The sequence below is a fragment of the Macrobrachium nipponense genome, chromosome 20 (assembly GCF_015104395.2).
Source record: "Macrobrachium nipponense isolate FS-2020 chromosome 20, ASM1510439v2, whole genome shotgun sequence".
NCBI classification, from domain to species: domain Eukaryota; kingdom Metazoa; phylum Arthropoda; class Malacostraca; order Decapoda; family Palaemonidae; genus Macrobrachium; species Macrobrachium nipponense.
In genome coordinates this window covers 27382930-27407846 of record NC_061089.1, presented here as the reverse complement: position 1 = coordinate 27407846, position 24917 = coordinate 27382930, and the positions used below count along the sequence as shown (strand labels likewise).

At 39.1% G+C, this 24917-nt stretch overlaps 1 protein-coding gene across 1 annotated transcript in view; it reads right to left on the bottom strand.

The window, feature by feature from the left end:
- LOC135223919 (bone morphogenetic protein receptor type-1B-like) overlaps window positions 1-24917 on the bottom strand; it is a 45597-nt gene that overhangs the window by 9761 nt on the left and 10919 nt on the right. The window contains exons 2-5 of the mRNA XM_064262843.1: window positions 7991-8178; window positions 5308-5519; window positions 3811-3958; window positions 3312-3504 (exon numbers count right to left, since the gene is read on the bottom strand). Coding sequence (XP_064118913.1) covers window positions 3312-3504; window positions 3811-3958; window positions 5308-5519; window positions 7991-8178 — 741 coding nt within the window. The remainder of the gene's footprint in view (window positions 1-3311; window positions 3505-3810; window positions 3959-5307; window positions 5520-7990; window positions 8179-24917) is intronic.

Below are 24917 nucleotides of genomic sequence, written 5' to 3'. Positions count from 1 at the left end.
ATGAGAATGAAGACTTCATATTGCAGAAGTACAAAGCTATGAAGTGGCATGAAAAAACCCTCATGTAACTGAATTGTTGTACTATACAGGAAATACAATACTTAACAGCACTACCTATCGATGCACTGGAGTGCCAATGACCTAAGTCCTGTTATGATACAAATTAAAATTCAGAGTTTATGACTACTATACAGACTTGCTCCAAGTTTTTACAGAACCCCAAAATAATAAGTTCCCATAATTTACCAGCAATTTAAAAATTTTTTTTTTATAATATTAAAGCTTCTACTTCCTTCTTCCATTATTAAATCCCACAGTACAGGGCATAATAAGTAATAATCATAGTTTCCTCCCCTCCGAGAAATATTTTTCACTAAAAGAGAATTTTCTTTCCTAACAGCATTTAAAAAAGTATTTGAAAGTTTGAATGCTGTATTCTAAGACTATGGTAAGCAAGAAATTGATGTTTTGCATGCAAGTACTTCACTATGTAGTGACCACACTAGAATTAATATGCTTGTTCATATCACAAAAAAGTATAAAATCATAAAAATGCAATAAAAGGGGTTATCTTTCATTTTCCTTTAGATATGGCTATAAAGTATTTCTTTTGTCTTTAGATATGGTTAAATTTCATTTGCTCATTTGTCTTTAGATTTTAGCATCAAATGCATTTAGTTTTGTAAATTTACATATATTGTAATGATTAAACAGAATACATGTCACAATCACATATTTTTGGGTACAGAATCATAAATTTCTGAATACAAACATTTAATAATGCAAGTCCTCAGTAATATTAAGGTCTTTTTATTCCTTTTCATCAGTTTACAGTCAGCTTAAAGAAAAGCCCTCTGAGTGGGTAACTTGTATAAGATCACTGATTAGATTTTAAGATGTTTCTGTAAGTAACTGGATGCTCACTAGCAACACGGTGGTTAAAGATGTCATGAAGAAGAAAAAAGAAAATGGTTAAAGATGTCATGAAGAAGAAAAAAGAAAAAAGAAAAACACTATCAATAAACCAAGAACACTTATTAAAACAATTATTTATTAGGCATTATGGTTTAGAAGTACACAGTACAAACATCACTAATACATCACCCATATTACCCGAAATTACTTCATTTTTTTATCAACTGAAATTTTTATTTTTTTAATGTCTAAACAAACAAACAAGCCAATTCTCTTTTAGAAATTACACTATCAATCAAGTTTAATAATTTTGTATGGATTAATAGCACTTATGAAAACCAATGATATCAAAATGTATGAGGATCTTAAACAAAACATTGAAAAATCTGGTTATAACTCGCACATATATAGTTTCACTAAACAGAACTACCTACATAAAAAACTATAATAAAAAAATATAATGAAAAAAATAACCTCCAAGACAGATGGAGATAACAGGAAAATAGAACAAAGCATAACAAAGTTGATAACCTGCTGTATATTTGGTCACAAATATACAGAAAACTGCATAAATCATGCAAAATATGCTTTGCTCTCTTCCACAGTGGAAAAAATTAAACCAGGAAAAGCTCAAGAGGTATGATCATCTAACCAATCCAGATGCCATGCCCACTTAGTATTGTATCACTGAGAAGTGTCAAAAGCTGAAGGTAATTTGGCCATATGCATGAGCAAGAAAGGTAGGATCTACTAGCATTTAACAGAATTTATAAAACTATGCTGGCCCTGAAAACATTAACTCTTACAGGATGGCCAATTTAAAACAAAAACAAATATATCAATGGAAGGAAAGAGGAAGATAAGCAAATGCACATGGTGCAAGAAATTTTTTTTTTTTTTTTCTGTACCTTAGACAGGAAGTTGAAAATGAATATCTACAACCCTGCGCAGGGCCTCTTTTCCAAGACTCGTAAAAATATGCTAAATTTACCAAGTTATGCATGTTTTTTTCTAAACTTTTGTTTAATCTTATTTCTAAAATTATTATTACTGCTCACACAATATTACAACATAACTTAAATCTGTAACAAATTCGAAGTATATTTGTAAAATATTTGAGAGATTTAGTGAAATGTGTAGATGCAGTAACTTTTTGTGATGTTTACATGTATTTTCACATCTTCCTTTGCAAAATTACAATTATGGCAGACATACTATTATAAAAGATAAGAACTAAAACCAATAGCAATCCCTGGGTATAAGTATAAACACATAAATAAAAGATGTCTTGAGACAGAGGGGCAAGTGACAAAGAACACTGATCGTCCCCTCTGTCCTGTGCTGAGCTACTACAATTGTCATAAGTCATTTATGGAACACTGCAGTGATATGAACAACTTTCCTGCCAAATTCATCCAAATCATATGGTGTGTGATATAAATACTCATATAAATTAGCCTGTCCATCGCTCAAAACCTGTTACAGATCCTCATATGATCAAAGTGTTTCCACTACTACTACTACAGCCCATTAATTCACTAATAGTAACTTTAAGAAGAGCTAAAATCAAGAAGCAAAAGGCTCATGAGCTAGTTGTGATCTTGACTTCAAGTGAGCAAAATCTCTCTCTCTCTCTCTCTCTCGACATCTTATTATACTGTACTATATTTGCTCAAATATACTCAGGGGTTGCTGATGGATTAGTTCTTAACTTTTATGCTCTTATGTCAGTTATAATTGTAATTTTACAAAGAAAAGTGCAAAGAAATCTCAGAGAAGACATGTATAATCCAAAAGTTACTGCATCTTCAATTTCAGTAAATTTACATAGAAATTTCACAATAAATATATTCAAAATTTGTTATTGATTTTAGTTATGTTTTGATATTGTATGAGCTGTTATTATAATTTTACAAAATAAATTATTTATAACAAAACTTGGTAAAATTTAATATTGTCTTGTAAAAGAGGTCCCACAAGGGATTGTAAATAGTCATTTGCAACTTCTCGTAGAAGGCAGGGAATATTTTTAGAATTTTTTTCTTACACCTTGCGCATTTGCATATCTTCCACTTTCCACTGATGTGTTTTTTTTTCTTAAACTTGTCAACCTCAAAGTTCCCCTGCCCTGGGTATTGCTACATATGGATTTTTTAGTCCAGCTCTTAAGGGTTAATGGTTAAGGTTAACATCCATCAAACACAGATTTACATCACAGCAAGATTCCACTAAATCTTTTTTACAATTTCATAACAAACAGAACAAACCTTTTACAACAGCCTTCTCAACATCTTTTCTGTGTTCAGTACACCCAAGATAAATATAACTTCTCTTCCAAAAAAAAAAAAAAAAATTGTTAAGGTGTTTATTTAGCTTAAAAACAATAGAAAACTCACCCAAAATATTTGAGTGCCTCAAGAGAACTGTTTGATAAATTTCAGTTTCTCGAAACCATGAGGCCTCATCAGTTGTAAAAAAGACCTTCACAGCAACCTTTTCACCTCGCCACTGACCAAGCCATACTTCTCCATACCTCCCCTTGCCAACACTATGAAGCAGCTGGATTTGCTTGGCAATGGTTCGTTGAACCTGATGCAAGAGGAAAAATCATTAGTATATCAACAAATAAAACTAAGTAATTTTTTGCCATAAATAAAATTTTAAAAAGTAGCTGGCTACCCCTATATGAGTACAGTAGTTTTCATTGCTATGACATGGTTTGTAATTTTTGCCATAAATAAAATTTAAAAAAGTTGCTGGCTACCTCTATATGAGTACAGTAGTTTTCATTGGTTTGACATGGAAAAAAATAATTATAAATGACAAGGCTGTTTAAAATTGGAAAGGAAATTTAGGAAAAATATTAAAACTTAAAATACTTAAATTAAAACGTACCAAATGGGGAAGACCAGAGCCTGATCCCGAAGACTGCTCAATTAACTCGGATAGTGTATGGTCATTGGGACCCATAAACATACTTGCACATCGAGGAGCTACTTGGTCTTTGAAGTACTGAAGCCTCCTACCTTCACGTTGTCTGTACCTAAAGAAGTAATAATATACATATAAAAGCCATGAATTTCAAAGAACTTGGTCAGGTACAAATATAGGCAGCCCCAGGTTATCGGCAGACTTAGTTAATGGCAATCTGGTTTATGGTGCTTGTCTAGCGCCATTAAATTGGCAATTTAGTGGCATAACAGGCAGTTTCGGTTATCGGTGCCGTCATACCAAACAGAGGTGCCATTAACTGAACTATGTGCCATAAATTGCAGAATTTTTATCAGCACCCCTCCGAGAACAGAACCCCCGCCGATAACCAAGGACTGGTTGTATACATATACTGGCTACCTACAATCTATGATAGCCTGTTGACCATCAGGTACCTTTGGCCAACACAAGGTATCCCAAATTTTGTGAAGTAAAAATGACATTCCTTGTAATATAAAATGTCAGGTATCCCAATTTTTTCTTTTTTTTAAAGAAAAGATGATTGTTAAAGATAGAGATCAAACAAGATTATCATATGTTTTCACAATCCTTCTCTAACATACATACTGTTCTGCAGTGGCAACTACTCAAACTGACCTAATGCAAGATGGCGTCTTGTCTATTAACATATGAAAGTTTTACTGATGTACCTAACAGCTGTTACTGTCAGTTTTAACAGTTTTGGAATTCTTGTTTATAGATTTACAGTGTTTTATTATATCTGCTAACAGCTGTTACTAACGGCTCAGTGGTGTGACTGGTATCGTCTTGGCCTGCCTACTTGTGGCTGCGAGTTCGATTCTCTGGCATTCCACTGAGGGGTTAGAGATCTGTATTTCTGGTGATAGAAGTTTACTCTCGACGTGGTTCGGAAGTCTTGTAAAGCTGTTGGTCCCATTACTGAAAAACCACTGGTTCCATGCAACATAAAAATACCATACAAACAAAAACAGCTGTCACTGTCAGTTTTAAATAGTATATATATATAGTATACACTGTAATCCACTATTAAGGAAGCTTTTACAGTTACCTAGCAAAATCTAATGACAAAGGATTTAAGGACTACATATTACAATCTGCATTAATACAATAAGGAAACTGGCAGGGTATTAAACAACTTCCAATCATCCAAAAAAATTAATTCAAAAAATATCCCAACCATACCTTTACTATTGTGAAATGTCTACTACAATAAAGTTCATCCCCTACTCTATAGAGACCTTATATAGTATACAGGAGGCATTGGAAAATCTATGTAATTTAGAATCGGTCCTAAATACAAAAATCACTATCTAAAATCAACAATTAACCAGAACACAGCACCTTAGTCATGTCATACTTCATCATGCAACAGCCCTACAAAACAAAGCTTCCTTTTGAGTGTTACATCCAACTACTTACCTGTACCAAAATGACATTATCACAGCCAACACGAGCACAAAGGCTAACGGCAAGGTGACCAAGAGCAAGCTCTCCGGAATCTTCACAGGGCTCGATGGTGTTACCGGAGGGTTTACATCCAACATTGGTCTCAAAGCTAAATTACACATATCATACTCGTTGCAACATGAAATATTTTTCGGTCGTTCATGCTGAGTCAAATACGCTCTGCACTGAAAAGAAAAGTACCCGATTGAAAATGTTTTCTAAATAAAGTAAAATTTTACTATTTTTATAAGTCAAAATTTGACTAACAAGATGATAAAGACAGCATATATGGAAAAATGATTGCAAATTATTTTGTCTGAAATACTAATCACTCTTTTGTTTTGTGATAATGAATCAAACCTCCTCTACAAAAATAAACACTAAAACTACAGACACATTACTTAAGAAAATTTTTCCATGCTGCCATATCTACTTCTGCAATTATGACATTGTCAAAATACCTTTCACCTTTTTACAAAAAATGTTTCTAACCCTATCAATCAAGTTTCTTACTTCCTAAACACTATATGTACTAATGTGGTTCAAGCAGACCCAGTAACAATTTTGGACATCTTGTTGTATGTCCAGGCCTGCACAAAGTTGTTGCTCTTCAGTAACAGTGAAAACCAACAACTTAATATTTAATGATGAACTAAGTGTGGACAGTCCACAGGGAACACTTGAAAAGTATAAAATACAGTGGTACCTCGAGATACGAAAGGCTCAACTTACAAAAAACTCGAGATACAAATGCAAATACGAAAAATTTTACGGCTCTACATACGAAAAATGCTCAAGATACGAAAGGTTGTTGCTGTAAAGTCTGAGATTCGCCCGGACCACCGATAACAATTTTGAAACTAGCGCGCCGCCAACTGAGTAGACTCGCCACCATCCTCCTGCTCTCCCATTGGTTCCTGATGCTAGTCATCGCCATGAGATCATTCTCTCCTATTGGTCATCATCCCTCCCATCATGCAACTACGTACTAGTACGTAGCAGCGTTCTTCTTCAGCCATTGCTTCTTACCAGTGTTATCTTACGCACGCGGAATTCGTTCGTTCACATATACAATTTCGTTTGTTATCGTTCACATATACAATTTCGTTTGTTAATGTAAATTTGTGTTAGTGATTTCGTTGTGCTACTTTATCGTGTTGTGTGAGAACCTAATTAGTATACGTACGTACTACATAACTTAATTACGTACAGTATAGTCATGGGTCCTAAGAAAGTTGCTGAAGTTCACAGAAAGAAGAGAATGCTTTCTATGCAGACAAAAATGGAGATAATAAAAAAGTATGAAGCTGGCTTGCGGTTGAGTGTGATCGCTAAGGAATACGGCCAAAATCCGTCGACGATAGGCACCATCCTTAAGCAGAAGGAAGCAATCAAAGCAGCTACACCTTCCAAGGGCGTGACTATTTTGTCCAACAAGAGGAGCCATGTGCATGATGAAATGGAAAGGCTGCTTCTTCTATGGATTGAGGACAAAGAAATCGATGGCGATAGGATAACCGAGACAGCAATCTGCCAGAAGGCCAGCGCTATTTTCAGCATTTTGATTACCCAAGCCGAAGACGAAAGAGGAGAGGGGACATCGACGGCAACCCCAGAGTTCAAGGCTTCTCATGGGTGATTCAAAAAATTCCGTAAACGGACTGGCATCCATTCGGTGGTGAAGAAATTGAAACTTTGTAAAATACATAAAGTATAAAAAAGTAAAAAAATGTAAAAATAAAAAAAATAAAAAAAATTAAAAAAAATTTAATTTTAAGTTTTTGTAAAGTTAAGTATTACAGTTTTCTTAATGTGTTTTGTAAAGTTTAGTTTGTTTTTCTGACTTTTTTATGTTTCGTAAAGTTAAGTGTACGTATCTGCCGTTTGTCCTCCTCCTCTGTCGCCACTTTCGGAGATAGCCTCACTCGAAAGGTAAGCTTCCACATTTTACTACATACGTTCGTATGTGCGTACAGTATTTCTTGTATACCATGTACACTAATACACTTCATTTACAGGTAATTAGCAGTACGTATTAAGTTAGGTATTGTATGGTCCAAATTGTTGTAGTATTTCATTGTTTATAGGTCAATTTAGCTTTATTATGAAATTTACTGGGGTGTTTTAGGAGGGCTTGAAACGGATTAGCCATTTTACATGTAAAATGCGGTTCAAGATACGAACAACTCATGATACGAAGGGCGCCTCGGAATGGATTAATTTCGTATCTCGAGGTACCACGGTATAACAAAGTGGTTGGGAGTCAAGGGAATCCACAAAGAACTTTAATACTACCTATGTACTGAAAAAGTACACTAGGGCCACAATCCCTTAAGAGTCTATATACTGTGAGTATCATATACAATACAAGAATACATACAAATTTCTGATGAACAATTTATGATGTGGGGATAATCATTAATTTTCAGTCCTCCCCCCCTTCTATTGTTCTATTGTCTTAGCTCAACTTCCATTAATCCTAAGTAACGCATGCATATACCCTTAACGTTAGCTTTGATGAAATAAGATTATCAAATATTCTATTTCAGAGTTTTTTTATACTTGTATTAAAAATCTACTGTTCCTTTGCAAATAACTCAAAAGTAACTGACCCCACTATCCTGAACCGACAGAAAATGTGATTTGATTAACTTACTTGCATTAAACCAAGTTCTTGTGCTCCTAGGCACCCAAAAGTGCGTTCTTCCTTCCACACCCTGAGCTCGTGGTCATAAACGAGACCAACAGCACTGAAGCAAAAAGCATCTGGCTTTGCCTCACAGGTCCCATTGAAAAGTTCATGGCTGGGGCAGTAGTTTTCACAATAACATGTCAGCCCCAATGCTGGAAATGAGAATATAGATGGAAAAACACATCAGTTCAGTACAATCAAAGTTCAAAGGAAACTAGTATATATAATCACAATTGCAAAATACAGAAAACACTGCCTGACCTAACCAAACAAACCAGTATATCATGTACAAATTTCGGTAAAACAAACATACAATTTCAGTCTTATAAAAATCAGATAAAAATAGTAATTTTCGCAAGATTCTTTCTCATCACCTGTAACAAATAAAATACCAAAATTGTTTAAAAATTACAACTTCACTGACAAAAACTTTTAAAAATTACAACTTAACTGATAAAAACAATCACCGTCTAAATACAGCTAGCTTGCTCCACATACACAAAAATATAAAACCAAAGGGTTAGCTACACCATCTGAGTAGAGTTTACAAAAGTGTCTCACATTTTGAGTAGTCAATGTGAACAATCTATTAGGCAGTAATCATCATTCCCACCCACATGTAAATAAGGGATTTTGACGAAGGAAAAATCTATTTCTGGGGAGAGACCTGTGTTGCCCGGTGAAAAGGATCCTGCTATCCACTTTTCTGATATAAATACTTTTTAAATATACCAGAGAAAAAGCTAGCATTGGTATGCAGAGGTTACTACCCTCGCGCGAGCACCCAAAGGGCGTCGTGTATAAAGTTCAGGGCGTGTGAAAGCCACTATTCACAGGTCTCCTGCCATTTAGAGTATTCCTTCTCAAAACCCACATATGGGGTGAGCCGTGCCAACGGCCACACTCACACTGCCTCTGTACTACCACTACTGACACCCAATATGAGCGCCCTCACTCAATCCTATTAGAAACTTTCCCACCAGTTAACGTGTTTTTTCGTTCTGTGGTTTTTCTTGCAGCATTTGCTTACTGTTTGATGATGGCTTCTTCCCAAATGTCACCAACACCTAAGTTGAGTACCCTAATTTGTATTTTTCAACATATTATGAAATTGGAGTTCCTTTTATAGACCCGTGAGCCTGTAGAAAGTATTGCGGGAATACGGCGTCACTGCCATTTTGGATGCCACGAACGGGAACGCATGGGTTTTGGGTACCAGTTTTTATTATTAATAACTTAGCTATGGATAGTTTTGTTATGAGTACCCTTTTTCCCGGGTTTCTTACACTATATATATACTGTAGTACATGTCATTAGAATAACATTCGCGCTCGCGTCATAATTAGCAGTTTCTATAATCTGAATTAAGACTTAATTCAGGGGAAGGACTATTAACTTTCTTCCCCCACCTAGAGGCGTGTACGTAATCTTGACATGTTCTTATACTAACAGTACTATATTTATTTACTTCAATTAAGCAGGCGGTATTGCCTGCAATGAGAAGAGAGAGAGAGAGAGAGAGAGAGAGAGAGAGAGAGAGAGAGACGAGGAGAGAGAGAGAGCGGATAGAGGAGAGAGAAGAGAGAGAAGAGAGAGAGAGGGAGAGACAGGAGATTTTAGAGGAGAGAAGAGAGAGATTTAAGGCTTCTATTAGCATTATGGTTTTTGTCATTACAGCGTAGCCTATAGCACCTTCAAGAGAGAGAGGGAGATACTAGTACCTCCTCCCTCTCTCTCTCTCTCTCTCCCCTTTTTTCTCTCATGTTAGCCTTCTCCCTCTCTTTTTCTCTCCTTATAAATATATTTATAACATGTGCTAGTATTTTACAAATAGATTAACATATACTAGTATTAATTCACTGTAGAGGCTGAAGAGTTGCTATCATAATCTGAACGTGAGTAGTCACTACTCCTATTTACTTTCTAAATTATAATAAGGTTCCTTAACCCTTAAACGCCGAAGCGGTAAAAAAAAAAAAAAATCACAGCGCACTTAGTTTTCAAGATTGAGTTCATTTTTGGCTCCTTTTTTTGTCATTGCCTGAAGTTTAGTATGCAACCATCAGAAATGAAAAAAATTATTATCATATATAAATAATGCGATATATGATAGCGCAAAAACGAAATTTCATGTATAATTGTATTTAAATCGCGCTGTGCGCAAAACGGTTAAAGGTAACAAGTTACTTTTTTTCGTTGTAATGTACACTAAATTACGATCATTTTGGTATATAACACATTGTAAAACGATAAAAGCAACACAGAAAATATTACCACAAAATAATGCATGAATTCGTAACGCGCGGCCGTAAACAAATATTTTTTTCAAAAATTCACCATAAATCTAAATATTGTCCTAGAGACTTCCAATTTCTTTCAAAATGAAGACAAATGATTGAATATTACTATACTGTAAGAATGAAATATAGCTTACAAATGCAGTTTTTGACCATATCTGACGAGTTAAATTTGACCGAATGTCGAATTTTTTTGTTTTATATATTTTTTATATGCAATTATTTCGGAAATAAGAAAAGCTACACCTTTCAAATATTTATAGTTTTATTCTACATGAAATCGCGCACATTTTCATATATAAAACTCTATGAAATGCCTAATATGAAATGGAGCAAATATTCCGAGAATGGGACTTACGCATTTCGGAGATTTGTGGCGGAGAATCCGCGCACGGAGGGAAGGAAAGTTTTTTTGTTTTAAATTCACCATAAATTTAAATATTGTGCTAGAGACTTCAAATTTGTTTCACGATGAAGATAAATGACTTAATATTACTAGACTGTAAGAGTTTTATCTTACAATTGCGTTTTCGACCATTTCGTCGATAGAGTCAAATTTGACCGAACGTGGTTTTTTTTCTATTTATCGTGATTTATATGCAAATATTTCAAAAATGAGAAAAGCTACAACCTTCAACTATTTTTGGTTGTATTATACATGAAATTGCGCACATTTTCATATATAAAACTTTATGTAATGGCTAATTTAAAATGGTGCAAACATTACCACAATCGCACGTATGATTTTTTCGGAAGAGTTACCGCGCGGACGTAAAGAAAATGTTATTTTTTTCATAAATTCACCATAAATCGAAATATTGTGCTAGAGACTTCCAATTTGTTGCAAAATTAAGGTAAATGCTTGAATATTACTAGAATATAAGCGTTTTAGCTTACAATTGCGTTTTTCGACCATTTCGGTAGAGTCAAAGTTGACCGAAGGTTGAAAATTTGTCACTTATAATTTTTTATATGAAAATATTTCAAAATTGATAAAAGCTACAACCATGGGTTGTTTTTAGTTGTATTGTGCATGAAATTGCGCACATTTTCATATATAAAACTTTATGTAACGGCTAATTTAAAATGGTGCAAACATTACCACAATCGCATGTATGATTTTTTTCGGAAGAGTTACCTCGCGGACGTAAGGAAAAAGTTTTTTCATAAATTCACCATAAATCGAAATATTGTGCTAGAGACTTCCAATTAGTTGCAAAATTAAGGTAAATGATTGAATATTACTAAAATATAAGTGTTTTAGCTTACAATTGCGTTTTTCGACCATTTCGGTAGAGTCAAAGTTGACCGAAGGTTGAAATTTTGGCACTTATCGTTATTTATATGAAAATATCTCAAAACTGATAAAAGCTACAATCATGAGTATTTTTTTGTTGTATTCTACATAAAAATGCACACATTTTTATATATAATATTCCATGTAACGGATAATTTAAAATGGTAAAAAAATTATGTCAAAGTGACGAAATAATTTCAGAGATGTGTCACAGATACTTTTTAGTGCGGCAAGAAAGAAATTCGCGCTTGCGCGCTTACGTAACGATTGTAAACAAAACACCACCTTGATCCGTGAACTCCCAGCATCCCTCAAGGCGCGTGATTCAAGAGTTTTTGGCTGGTAGGCCTAAAAGTATTTTTCCGCGAATTTTTAAAAAAACTTTTGTATGTCGACGTAAAATACGTCCAGTCCGCACCCGAGACAAAAAATGTCGACGTAAAATACGTCCAGTCGGCGTTTAAGGGTTAATTGAAAGGTCAAAATTCACAATCACTTTGATTCTAATAAATTCGACTTTTAAAAACAGTATGATTATTGGTCTTTCTTTGTAGCTGAGCTTAAGAAGAAGTTATATAGGGGTATGTGTAGCCTAAACTGAGCAAAGCTCGGTCCTAACGACCACGGTCAAACAAACAGCACTGGTTGCCCAAGTAGTTGGTTTGTTATCTTTACAACTCCCCCAGATTACTTCATTGTTATAGTAAATTCGTTAGTCCATTATGTGAGCCATGTTCTTGCACCATACAAGGTCTGGTTATTACCGACTAGCCCCTTTCGTTAGGCTATTCCTCTCGTTCGAGCCCCCTTCTGGTCATAATCTTACCAAAGTGAACCATGGTCTCAGTCACTACCATCCTATTAGGTAGCCTAGGCCTCTGATAAGTGACCACCCTGGTCGATGTTCGTACCACAACAGACCATAGGCCATGTCGCTTTACCATTCCTGCAGGTGGTAGCCTACACATCGGCTGTTGGGTGGCCACCCTAATCAATGTTAAGACCAATCACGACGAGCCAGGGTTCTCTGTTAACTAATACCCCTACGGGGTAGGTTACATATTACGACCAGTTGGCTGGCCACTTATGATCGGATAGGTAGTCAGACTTCCACGACCGACCACTACCAACCACCTCACCCCCTACCCCCTCCCCTCCACTTATCGGCGGCTTAGGCAATCTTTTGTAACTCACAGTACTAGCTCTCCTTTTAAGAGACGTCTGTTTGAGTTTCACACAAGCGGGAGGGCTAGGGTTGGGAACTGGGTTAGCGGTTAAAGAATACTTAGCCCAGCACTAGTCTGCCGGAGCTCTGCCACCGAAGTACATAACTCTGGTGGCTAGTATTCTTACACACATTAGGGGCTCCCGTTGCGCCTCCGTTAGTAGTGGAATGGGAATAGGAGGCTTATCCTCAACCCATACTTGCCGGAGATAGGCAACGTCGGATGGGGAACCCCTCCTCCTGACTCGCCATCTCCGGCGCTTTCACAGCTAACGGCTAGGCAGAATGTGAGTTTATAAAAATAGCCTTGGTTGGGTAAATGGTACAGGTATTAGCTCCGGACCCTTGCAGTACCGATGGAGGATGACACCCACATCCGCTGCCGGAGTTGCCCGATAAGTCTACGGCTTATCAAGGTCCGTTCTCGGTTTTAGTAGGCGCCTACACTGACACTTACCCCTCTGGGACCTGCCGGAGCTATAGAGTTGAGCTCGCCCTCCTCATAGCAAGGCGAATATCAGTAGTGATCACGGCACCGGCCTATAACCTACGAACACGTCCTAGCTCCGGCTAGTAACGATTAATAACAAACTTACAGTGAATCTACATACCTTTTAATATGAATTATGCATGTTCTTATCATAAGATTGTGCATGTCTTTAACGAGTATTGTGAACTTATATAGTCTTAAGTTACAATTTCTCCTGGGGAAATGTAGCTCATCAATAATTTCCCTTACAGAAGGTGCGTTGCTTGTCCCCGGGGTGCTCCGCCTCATTTAGCGATCCGGTGAGACATGAAGTCTGCCGGTCGCATGCAAACTGCTCCATCTCCTTCGTGGCGGAGCAGGGAGAAACGCCCTACATGGTCTAGCACCCGGAGGCGTGCACCCTGTGCTTTGAGTTGGTCATGATCTTTGCCAATGACCAGGTAAGCACTACATAACCTTTTCCCCATTGTTTACAAATCGAGTATAAATAGCATATTCAATTTCCTATATTTTATATTTTATGAAACAAACCGGATATGGTAGGAAGGTTAACTCCCCTTCCTCTCTTACAAACGGATGAGGACAGCCGCCAGTTGGCCAAGACGAACCTGAGACAGTGGGTCTCCGGGTATGGGCGGAACGCTCCGTCTGGGCGCCCCTACGTTCTGGACTACAGCCTGGGGACTCGCCTCTTCCCAGGTTCGCCATCAGCTTCGGTCAAGGCAGGTCTGGTGGCTCCCCTCATCGACGCCATCCGGGCCGCGACAGCCCCGCTACCAGACGATCGGGACCTAGTGGGAGACGTTGCGGCAATCAACATCCATATGGAACCAATGGCCCTGGATGAGCAGGTAAGTGGCGAGGTAAGTGAGACAGGTAGCCTCCTCAGTCCTCTTCCTCTTTCCGGGGCTTTACCAAGTCCACCCCTACTAGTACTTGGGACGGCTCGAGATCTGTCCGTCCCAAGGAAAAGTCCCTTAAGGCAACTAAGTTGTTGCCCAAGGTACACAGGCCAGCTCCGCCAGCAGCGTCAGAGTTGTCTCCGGCCCCTAGGCCATCGACTTCCTCTGCGAAATCGCCTGCTGCCAAGGGTTCTCTCTCTTCAAAGGGATAGAGAACAAAGTCCGCAAAATCTAAGGCGGCGGAGTCAGGCCTTGACCATGATCTCCTTGCTAACCTTCTGATGTCGAAGGTTAGAGACGCAGTCAATGAAAGATTCGACTCTTTGAGGCGGGCCTCCGGTTCAGAGATCTCCAGCCAGTCAGAATCGGACATAGTGGCTGAGCAGATAAAGCCCATTAAGGAATTGATGGCAGGTTTGCTCCACTCCGGATCTCCGGCGCTAGCCTCGGAAGTTCCGGACGCCTCAAAGTTGCCACCATTCCAGAAGAACAACCCATGGCGGTTCGCCATGCACGCCCCATACGTGGATGGCAGACTAACCCTTGAGGGTTGCGGTACCCGACCACTGGAGGACCGAGTTCTACCCAGAAGGCCTCCAGTTTCCCTTCAAGGGGTTCGCCAGACTAGCGGAGCATGCGCTGGTCAGAAGAGACTAAGTTCCTAAGGAAACGGTGATCTTTCCGAAGGAACAAGCCCAAGCTGTCTGGGCTCGTACTTTGGCTGACTGGGAGTGCGTTAACACCAGGTTAACGCCTCACAAAGGCTCCTTCACCATGTTTGTGACACCGGACGAGGTTCCGTCTCCCTGCACAGACAAGATTGCGGAGTTAACCCTCCAAGCAATCACGGAAGAAAAGTCTCTCCCAATCTTGAAGGAGACAGAAGCTACCTCCCTCCTCATACCTGCCAACAGAGATTTCTGGCAAGATGCTCCGGCCACATTTACAGTTGGCAAATTAGATTCGGACTGTGCCTCGACCTTGTTCTCCGATAAGCTCCCCAAGCTGCCAGAGAACATGATAAAATCTGAGTTTGAGGCTAGGACTAGACTGGCTAGATCTATCAACTCCGTTGCCTCAATGGAGTTGGTAGCTTCTATTTATAAGGACGAGCAGCTCTTCCAGGTCTTGACAAAAAGTCTGCTACAGACTTACCAGTCGGACCTATTCGATTTTGGTGTCGCAAGAAGAGCTTGCAGGAAGTACGTCTTGGCGGAGGCTACTATTAGGCATGAGCCTAATACACTAAATAAAACCTCAATCTGGGGCGAGAACCTCTTCCCTCAAGAAGAGGTAGATAATGTCTTGAGGGAAGCCTCCAGGGCTAATCAAAGTCTTCGTGTCCGATGGGGTCTGCCCTCCAAACGTAAGTTTGAGGCAACCGGAAAACAAGCCAGGTTTAGAAAGAAACAAAGATACTTCGCGCCATATGAGACTTCTCGCCCTCAACAAATGGCACAGGCAATGCCCCTCGCCCAAATGTCGAAACATTTTACATCTAAGGCCCAGCAGCAGTTTGTGCTGCTTCAGGCTCCACAAGGCCAACAGCCTGCAACCTCTGCAGCCCTAATGGCCTTCCCCGCCTTCAACCCCGTCCATGAAGCCAGCGGTTCCTTTCGCGGCTACAACCGGCATGCCGGTAGTAGTAGAGCCAGAGGCCACTCCCGGCTATGTAGCGGGTCTAGAGACAGGGGCTATAAGCCCGCAACAAACCAGTGAGAAGTATCAGGTAGGAGGGAGGCTATACTGGTTCCGAGATCATTGGACTTTCAGCCCTTGGGCGTACAGCATAATCTCCAAGGGCCTGGGCTTTAAGTAGAAGGGATGATTCCCACCACCACCAGTGAACTTCTTCCAGACTCCAACAATGGACTTGGAAGAGTACACCAAAGATCTCTTGCAGAAGAAAGCCATAAAGAGAGTGAAGAACCTAAAATTTCAAGGACGTCTGTTCACTGTCGCAAAGAAGAACTCATTCAAAAGAAAAGTCATTCTAGACTTGTCCAAACTCAGTTCTTACATTCTTTGCGACAAGTTCCGCATGCTGACAGTCTTGCAGGTGCGGACCTTACTTCCCCGTGGGGCCGTCACCTCCTCTATAGATCTTACAGACGCTTACTATCATGTTCCGATAGCAAGGAACTTCTCTCCATACCTAGGCTTTTGACTAGGCAACAAGGCGTATTCATTCAGTCATGCCATTCGGGCTCAACATCGCGCCCAGAATATTCACCAAACTAGGAGACAGTAGTCCAGGAACTCAGGACCTGAGGAATAATGCTGGTAGCCTACCTAGACGACTGGCTCATTTGGGCAACCACAGTCGAGGAATGCCGCAGGTCAACAGCCAAAGTCATAGAACTCTTAGAGCTTCTAGGATTTCAAATAAACAAAGAAGTCATGGCTGGAACCAACTTCCCACTTCCAATGGCTGGGAATCCAATGGGACCTGGAGAAACACAAGCTATCCCTTCCACCCAAGAAGGCCAAGGAGATAGCCATGGCTACGAAACAATTTCTCATGAACAAAAAGGCCTCTCGACGTACCCAAGAGAGGATCCTCGGTTCACTACAATTTGCTTCAGTAACAGACGTCCTACTGAAAGCCAGATTGAAAGATATCAATCGTGTCTGGAGGAAGAGAGCCAACAATCACCTCAAGAGACAAACTCTCAGTAATTCCATCCGTACTGGCAGAGAGACTTCACCCAAGGTCGAAACTCAAGAATCTTACCAATTCAGTGCCACTGCACTTCCCTCCCCCATCTGTGACAATTCATACAGACGTGTCACTGAGTGGTTGGAGGGGATACTCGCAGCACCAGAAAACTCAGGGAACATGGCCAAACATGTTCCGCCAATTCCACATCAATGTATTGGAAGCCATGGCAGTTTTTCTAACTCTGAAAAAGTTATCACCACCCGAAAACAACCATGTGAGGATAGACTCGGACAGCCTAGTAGTAGTCCATTGCCTAAACAGAGGCTCCAGAACAAGCAAACTGAATTATGTACTAGTAGCAATATTTACCTTGGCAGCAAAGAAGCACTGGCACCTGTCAGCAACCCATCTGGCAGGAATCAGGAATGTGATCACAGACGCTCTCTCCAGGACCACTCAACTGGAGTCAGAATGGTCCCTAGACATGAATTCATTCCAGTGGATTTCCAGTCAAATCCCAGGCCTGCAAGTGGATTTATTCGCAACAGAGTCCAACCACAAGCTACCATGCTATGTGGCTCCCAATCTGGACCCTCTAGCCTATGCCACAGACGCATTAGCCATAAATTGGAACCACTGGCAGAAGATTTACCTGTTCCCTCCAGTGAATCTTCTGATTAAAGTCTTGCACAAGCTACGCTCCTTCACAGGACAAGTAGCCCTAGTGGCTCCCAACTGGCCCAAAGGCAACTGGTTTCCGCTCCTTCTAGAGCTGAAGCTCCATCCCAGACATATCCCTCGCCCGGAACTGACACAGGTAGTACAAACTCGAACTGTGTCAGCTTCCTCAAGAATTCTCCAAACCCTAACTTTATGGATTTCACGAAGTTTGCGGCTCAAGAAGATCCGAGTATTGATCCGTGTAATATCATATTCATAGAATCAGACAAATGAGATTCAACACTTAGGCAATATGATTCAGCTGTTTGGGCGAATTTTTAAAACATTCAGATACCCATAAAATGACCCCAAATCTGGCCATCTCGTTTTTCAGAACTTTATTCGAAAAGGGCCTAGCCGCCAGTACTATTACGACAATAAAATCAGCCTTGAAGAAGATCTTTCGACAATAAAATCAGCCTTGAAGAAGATCTTTCAAGTCGGTTTCAAAATAGAATTGTCAGATTCATATTTCTCTTCCATTCCAAAAGCATGCGCACGCCTTAGGCCAACTGTCCGTCCACAAACGGTCACTTGGTTCTTAAATGATGTCCTAAAACTGGCGTCAGACACTGCTAATGAATCTTGTGCATATTTTACTCTTCTGAGGAAAACTCTGTTCCAAACGGCTATGGCCTCAGGTGCCAGAATATCTGGACTGAAAGCTGAAAGCTCTCTCTCGTAACCCAGAAAACATAGATTTCCTCCCATCAGGGGAAGTACTACTCTCCCGGACCGGAGTTTCCTGGCAAAAAATGAAGACCCCCAAAATAGGTGGTCTCCTTGGAAGATTATTCCCCTCCCTCAAGACACATCTCTATGTCCTTGATGATCTACACTCAAAATCCTTACAGTTCTGAATCAAATTCATTTAGTGGAAAATGGATTTAATCTTGTCAAATGGGCCTAAAATTCAAATCCCAACAAATTTCTTATTTGTTTACATCCACAATCTATACTTATTTCAATATCTGCTTCCTTAGTGCACTTTTGGTTTCCATTCTGTAAATCTCTATGAATAAGTTTGCATATTTTACTAACAATGAATTATTCTAAAATCCTGCTTGTCTCTCATTCAGAACTATTGTCTTTCATATTGTATTGCACCTTCCACATCAAGGTACCATCACTTCCATTAATTGCAGACAGACATTAATTATGTATACAGTGCAATATTCACAAAATACCAGCAAGTCTATTTTTCACACAATATTTCCGTATAGTCATAACTGTATAAGGATACTACTTCTTTACTCAAAATACGTAAAGGCAGCAACAAGAAATAGCATTTCCAAACACAGGCAGCCAATAAAGGTCTCTCTGAATACTACAGAACACCAGCTAAAACCGAAATTTCAAAGAGAAAGGCAAAAATGCTTTAGGGTTAACAGTTAATATGACCCTATTATTCCATACAATTTGCTTTCGCCCATTCGCAATTATCCATTTTATGTGGGCTTAAAAATAAAATACCAGGGCGTTTCTACAGCATGGATGAACAACGAACCACATTTGGAGGCACGCGCACGCACGCACATGCGCTCTAACACACACACACAAAGCAAGCTCAAATGGCTAGAACAATGACACGAAAGAGCAGATCCAAGTTTTTTTTTTTCCAAGACAATTTCTAGAACAAACAACAATTGCGCATGTGTTCTAACTATGAACTGATAAGTCTTGAGCAAGGAAATTGCTTAAAGGCACATGACACCATCTAACTTCAAAAACAATCATACTTTCCTATACTGTGAACATGTGGGTGCGGTCTGACATCATAAACAATGAAATTAAAATGTCCCCCTGGGAGATATCTAGCTCGTGATTTCATTTAATGCTTGCTTGCTAAAATAATTAAGGATAAAAGTTATATTCGTTTTCAGTCATAGGCATAAATCATGTACTATTACCGTTAAAAATTCTGTTAATAATAAGTAGAGCTCAACTTATTCATACATCCCCATATTTCCATAATTCCTCAGTTACCTAGGTCATCAGAATTGCGAAGCATAACTTCTCCAAACGTTTCTAAATAGGATTAATTAATGGATTTTGGAATGGTTGACGAGTTATGCACTCCCCCATCATGCGGGCGTTGGGTATGTTGCTCCTCGATATCGGGAAGTTGGATCCAATTTGGCAAAATTTGCTTTTCCTTCAAAATTGATTTCTCTCGGTTAGCCTATCACAGACAGAAAATGGTCATTAGGATTCCGCTACTAAGAGGCATATATTCTAGTTACACTAGTCACACTTCATTATATCTGAAGTTTCCATAAATTATCAATGTTATGAGGCACATTGGCATCACAGGGGCACGGCACGGCGTCAGCCTGGCGAGCCAGTGTTTGAGACCATGCCCTTCATTGGCGACAGGTAGATTCTACTGACGACGCAACTAGCGATTTATATTCCAAGTCGGTTTGCCGTGAATTTCAATTAAAATAACCGTGCGTTGATATCTTCTGATTTCCGGACGAATACGAGCAACTTTTAACTTTCGGTGATAAAAATACCATCCACATGACTTCTACAAGAGTCGTCATACGTTTGGCAGACTTCCTAAGGACAGCCAGGCCTCAAATGACGACAGATCTACTCTCTACCCAACTCGTTCTATTCCACTACATACTGACTTCGGATATGACTATAATCTCTCCATACTCGTTCTACAACCTCTCAAAATACAACACAACAATAGGAAGCAAATTGAAAACTAAATTGTTATTCTTACCACTTTTTCATTCTGACATAACGCACCACCATTACGCGTACATCATTCTTACTTGTCCACAACAAACGAACACATGACTGACTTGGCGCCGTTCTCGACAGCCAGAGGATTAGGCAGAGAATGGCAAAGGTAATTACCTACATTAACGGTCAATTGGGAGCACTTCTTTTCAATCTCCACATTTAGACAAGAAAGGAAAATGAACGGCCCATAACGCATTCTTTGAACTTCCATTTCCGCCCGATAACCACTAATATCATAAGTTAGCTGAATCGCCATAACCACACTGTATATATACAATGGCATAAAATAAATTAAATCTTTAGTTACTGCAAAGCCTATCTATCAACACTTGCAAAAATCCGAAGATTCGTTAACTAAAATATTGATAAAACTGCTATTACAAAATTTACGTTCAAAATGGTAATATAATCTACATTACACGTCAATAATGAACTGCATTAAAAACCAGCAATAATCAAGATATCTATAACAAAAATATACAAACATACAAAGAGTAAACCTAAAAGCGAACAACTGTAAATCCATGGAGGTACTTGAGGCATGTGTCATCAATTGTATGAAACACCCTTCTATGTCTTCCAAGGCATTGGGTAACGATTTCTTAAGAGGTGAAAAGGACCTTGCAGGGAGGTGGAGGAGGGCCTCACAGAGCAGGAGGGGGAGGAGGAGGGAACGGTCCTTCATTCGCCTGCCCCTCAACGAATGCCTGCCCCCTACCTACTGCCCACAAAATTCAAAACGGCCACCACAACCAATCTCCACCGCTCTTACCAATCTCGACCCCGGAGAAAGAGGCAGAGAGAGAGAGGTCTCCATTAGCAAGTCCATATGTTCTGAAGGGGAAAAGGCCGTCCCATGAGACTCGAATTCCCCTAACCCCCTGTGATCCTTTCAGGATAAGTCCTGGCCCTGCGCCGCTGCGCCTCAAGGGAGCTTACCCACCCCCCCCAGCATCATCGTCCCCTCAAACCCCATCAACCAACCTACCCACCCTCGTCAGAAACAGAACTATAACAAGGTTCCTCTTTCTCAAGTGCTACCTCTTCTAGCAGGGTTATGTGGCCCTTCTCCTGTTACTGTGGGCAAGATCGTTACTTCAACAGTTTCAGACAAACACCATCTACTCCATCCCCAAGTGACAAATAAACTCACATTTTACACATTTCTCCATCAGCAAAAGGATAATGCTAATGATCCAAACGGTTAAAAATTGTTCATTTAACCTTAAAAATGTGGCACCTACATTTTAAGTCAATGTTCAATATTCCCCTGAAATACTTTAAAACCACCATAAAATGTCATTTATATTAAGTGTAAATGTCGTTTTGTCTACTAAATATATATCAAACTTTTTTGAAAAAAAAAATACTAGTACACTTATATTGCTAAATTAATCAAGAGCTCTCTGGGCGTAGCCGTTTATTATTATATCTTTTCATACAGTGTATCAGAATTTTGTTCACTGTATTGTTTCTACCAGAGCTAAAATAAAGGATATCGTCATAAACATGCTATTAGTGAAGTACTGACAATTTCAAGTTTCATAGCTTTATAGTTACACCATTTTACCTCCTAGAATGAAGACAACTTACCGAACAATATATTCATAATATTACATTATTATATAATTAAAACAACAAAACAACTACGCATATTTACGCATCAACATTAACATGAAAAAATATCCTAAAAGCCTCAATAACAAAAAACCCTTATAATAAGCCGAATATTTTATTATAAAAATAATTCTTCTGGGTCCCCATCCCCATAAAGGACCAGCAACAGAAATTATGAACACAAAACATTTAACATTTCGCTTTGTTTTAATGGATCAACCATTATTCAGCAAATGAAATTGGGGAAAATTAATTTTTCGTTCATCAACATTGGCTATGAGGGGAAAATGCAAAGCGCAAACTGCAGAGTTTTGACTTATGACTCTAATCCACTTGATAACGTACATTCCTACACTATAAGAACAATATACTCTTTTCAAAGTCTATCTCGTCATAACAGAAGACTGAATTCAAGTACTAACAAAGGGGCTGTGGTCTTATGTTATACCAAAACGCACACCACATTGCCTCGCTGAAGGCGCGATAAGTTTGACAATCGCGGAGAAAGACACGAGTTTCCTAGGGTTTTCGCGAACAAATTGTTCACAGAAGTACTACCAGGACCGGGGGTCATGCAAGTAAACGCAATGAAGCCAAATAAATACGAAGCTATTCAAAGCGTGAAATGGGACGGAAGCAGCTTAAAAATCAGAGGACACTGAACTGAATAAATTCACGTTGAAAGAAGTCTCAAACACCTGTTGATGCGCGAGAAAGAAAATTACGACGCATATAAAGGAAAACACTTCAATATTTACTGTGAATGAAATTCAAAAGAAAAGAAATACCGATGGAATGAGTCCATACATTGCCGAAGCAATGCATTTTTCAAAACATAAGTCTTTGTATTAGCTGCAGTAAAGGATTATTAGTAATGAGAAACATAAATGTTCGGAGCAATGAGCATTCACTGTAAGTGGAGGAGGAGGAGGAGGAGGAGGAGGTTGGAAGGAGAAGATCAGGAGGCTGCCCAGAGCTAGTCACAACTGGCGCACTGTTATGCCCAACAAGTGGGGCCGTTTACGACACCAAATCTCCTATTACATCACTTCCTGCTATGACTGGGCCCCTCTAAAGTTCTCCGTTACTTTCAACTGTACTCTCCAGAACCCATACTTATTACACAAGAGTGGCACTGAAAAAATGTCTCGATTTCAAAGAAAGTCCTTCATCCAATTCTTAACAAATTCACTATATAACAACATGTAAACTCAAATGTTAAAAAATGTGCTATAACAACTTGAACAAAGCTATTTCCAATTATTTTTCATTAACTACACATGTCTACACAGAACGTAAGGCGAGAAACGAGTTTCATATCCTACGGTGGAAACTAATATTGCAAACACTACAGATGCATTGCAGTTATTTCAGATGATGATGGTCTTACCAAATCAAATAAATAATAATAATAATTAAAATCCCCTTAAGATCTGTCTGACAATGACGTGACGTGAAAAAATAAGCAAATTACAACAGGAGCAAGCTGGCTTTCCAGATGATAAAAAGTATTCCTTAGAAAACAGTACTTGTCAAGTTTTCTTTAATAAGACTAAAAACGTATAATAAATGAGGTTTTTGGATCCCCACTCAAGTACTCGAGTATATAGTATATACCGTTCATGCGCACTGGCCCAACCATTCAGGAAGCGTAATCATTTTCTCCAAATTAATACTGTAGGGCATGTACTCGAGCGATTTCTAAGATATATAACTGGGGCACTTTCTGTAAAAAGTATCCAACTTCAAGCATGTCGTTCATAAGTCTCGAAACTCGCCTCCCCCCCCCCCCCCCCCATATCCCATAAAAAATCCTGTTAAGCCTGCCATGAAGTTTCCTTATTTCAACTTTGCCGTTAAATTAACAAAGGTGATGCTAGTAGTTTTCGAGAGAGAGAGAGAGAGAGAGAGAGAGAGAGAGAGAGAGAGAGAGAGAGAGAGAGACTTATGATTGTACGCATTTTGAGGAAGCAATGCACACTTGTGAAAGCAGAAAGCAAAGAACCTAATCTTGCCCAAAACAAGCAAGAAAGATAAGCAACAGAATATTCAGCAAGGGGGGCAAGTGCCTCATCGGCACTTTTTGTTTTTATGCCTCGGTACTAAAAGCGATGAGTACAGCCGAGTACGTGACGAAATGCCGTAACGGTATTTTTGAAGTTTTGATAAAAAGAGACTCTACAGGACCAATACTTCAAGTACTGGCTCAATACATTTTATACCGTACATTACAACACTACAAAAGTTTTTCCTGAAGTGGATACACTTTACACGGTAAATGAAACCATATGCACACATTTTTAGGGAAATTCAAGTGGACACCTGTTAAAGCGCACACACGTATATTTATACAAAAATTGTGCATCTAGGTATAGCCTACGTTTACATAAACTGGCTACAAACAGGACGTACAACAAAACCGAATGGTGGGTTGTAATCTAACAGACTATATTTTTTTTTAAATGTCTATGAAGCTTGGTAATACTACCTCGCCAAGATGGTCAAAATCTTCATCAAATTGCGCGTTAGATGGTATTTCCCACTTTTTTATCATATTCCTCATAACTATCGATGTTGATACGAATATACTGCTCCTTTACCTACACATATGCAGATGCGTCTACCGTTCAAATGTCGCTGTTAGTTATGATGAAATAATCAATCAACCTTCTCTATACTCTCATTATTAAACCTTCCTAAATTTCCTATTCCTAAGATTACAGGAGCACGTCGTATTTGGGAGAGCCAACCAACCCATTCAAAAGAGAAAGAACACAGACAAAGTCAAACAAGCTCCTGCAGATTGTAACAGAACCTTTTAGTACCTGGCCAGGAGCAAGTTCATCCTCAGTCCCTGCTGATAACGAAGGAAGGTGGGTCTCAATGGAAAATGGATATTCAGGACAATTCAAGTTTAGACAAAC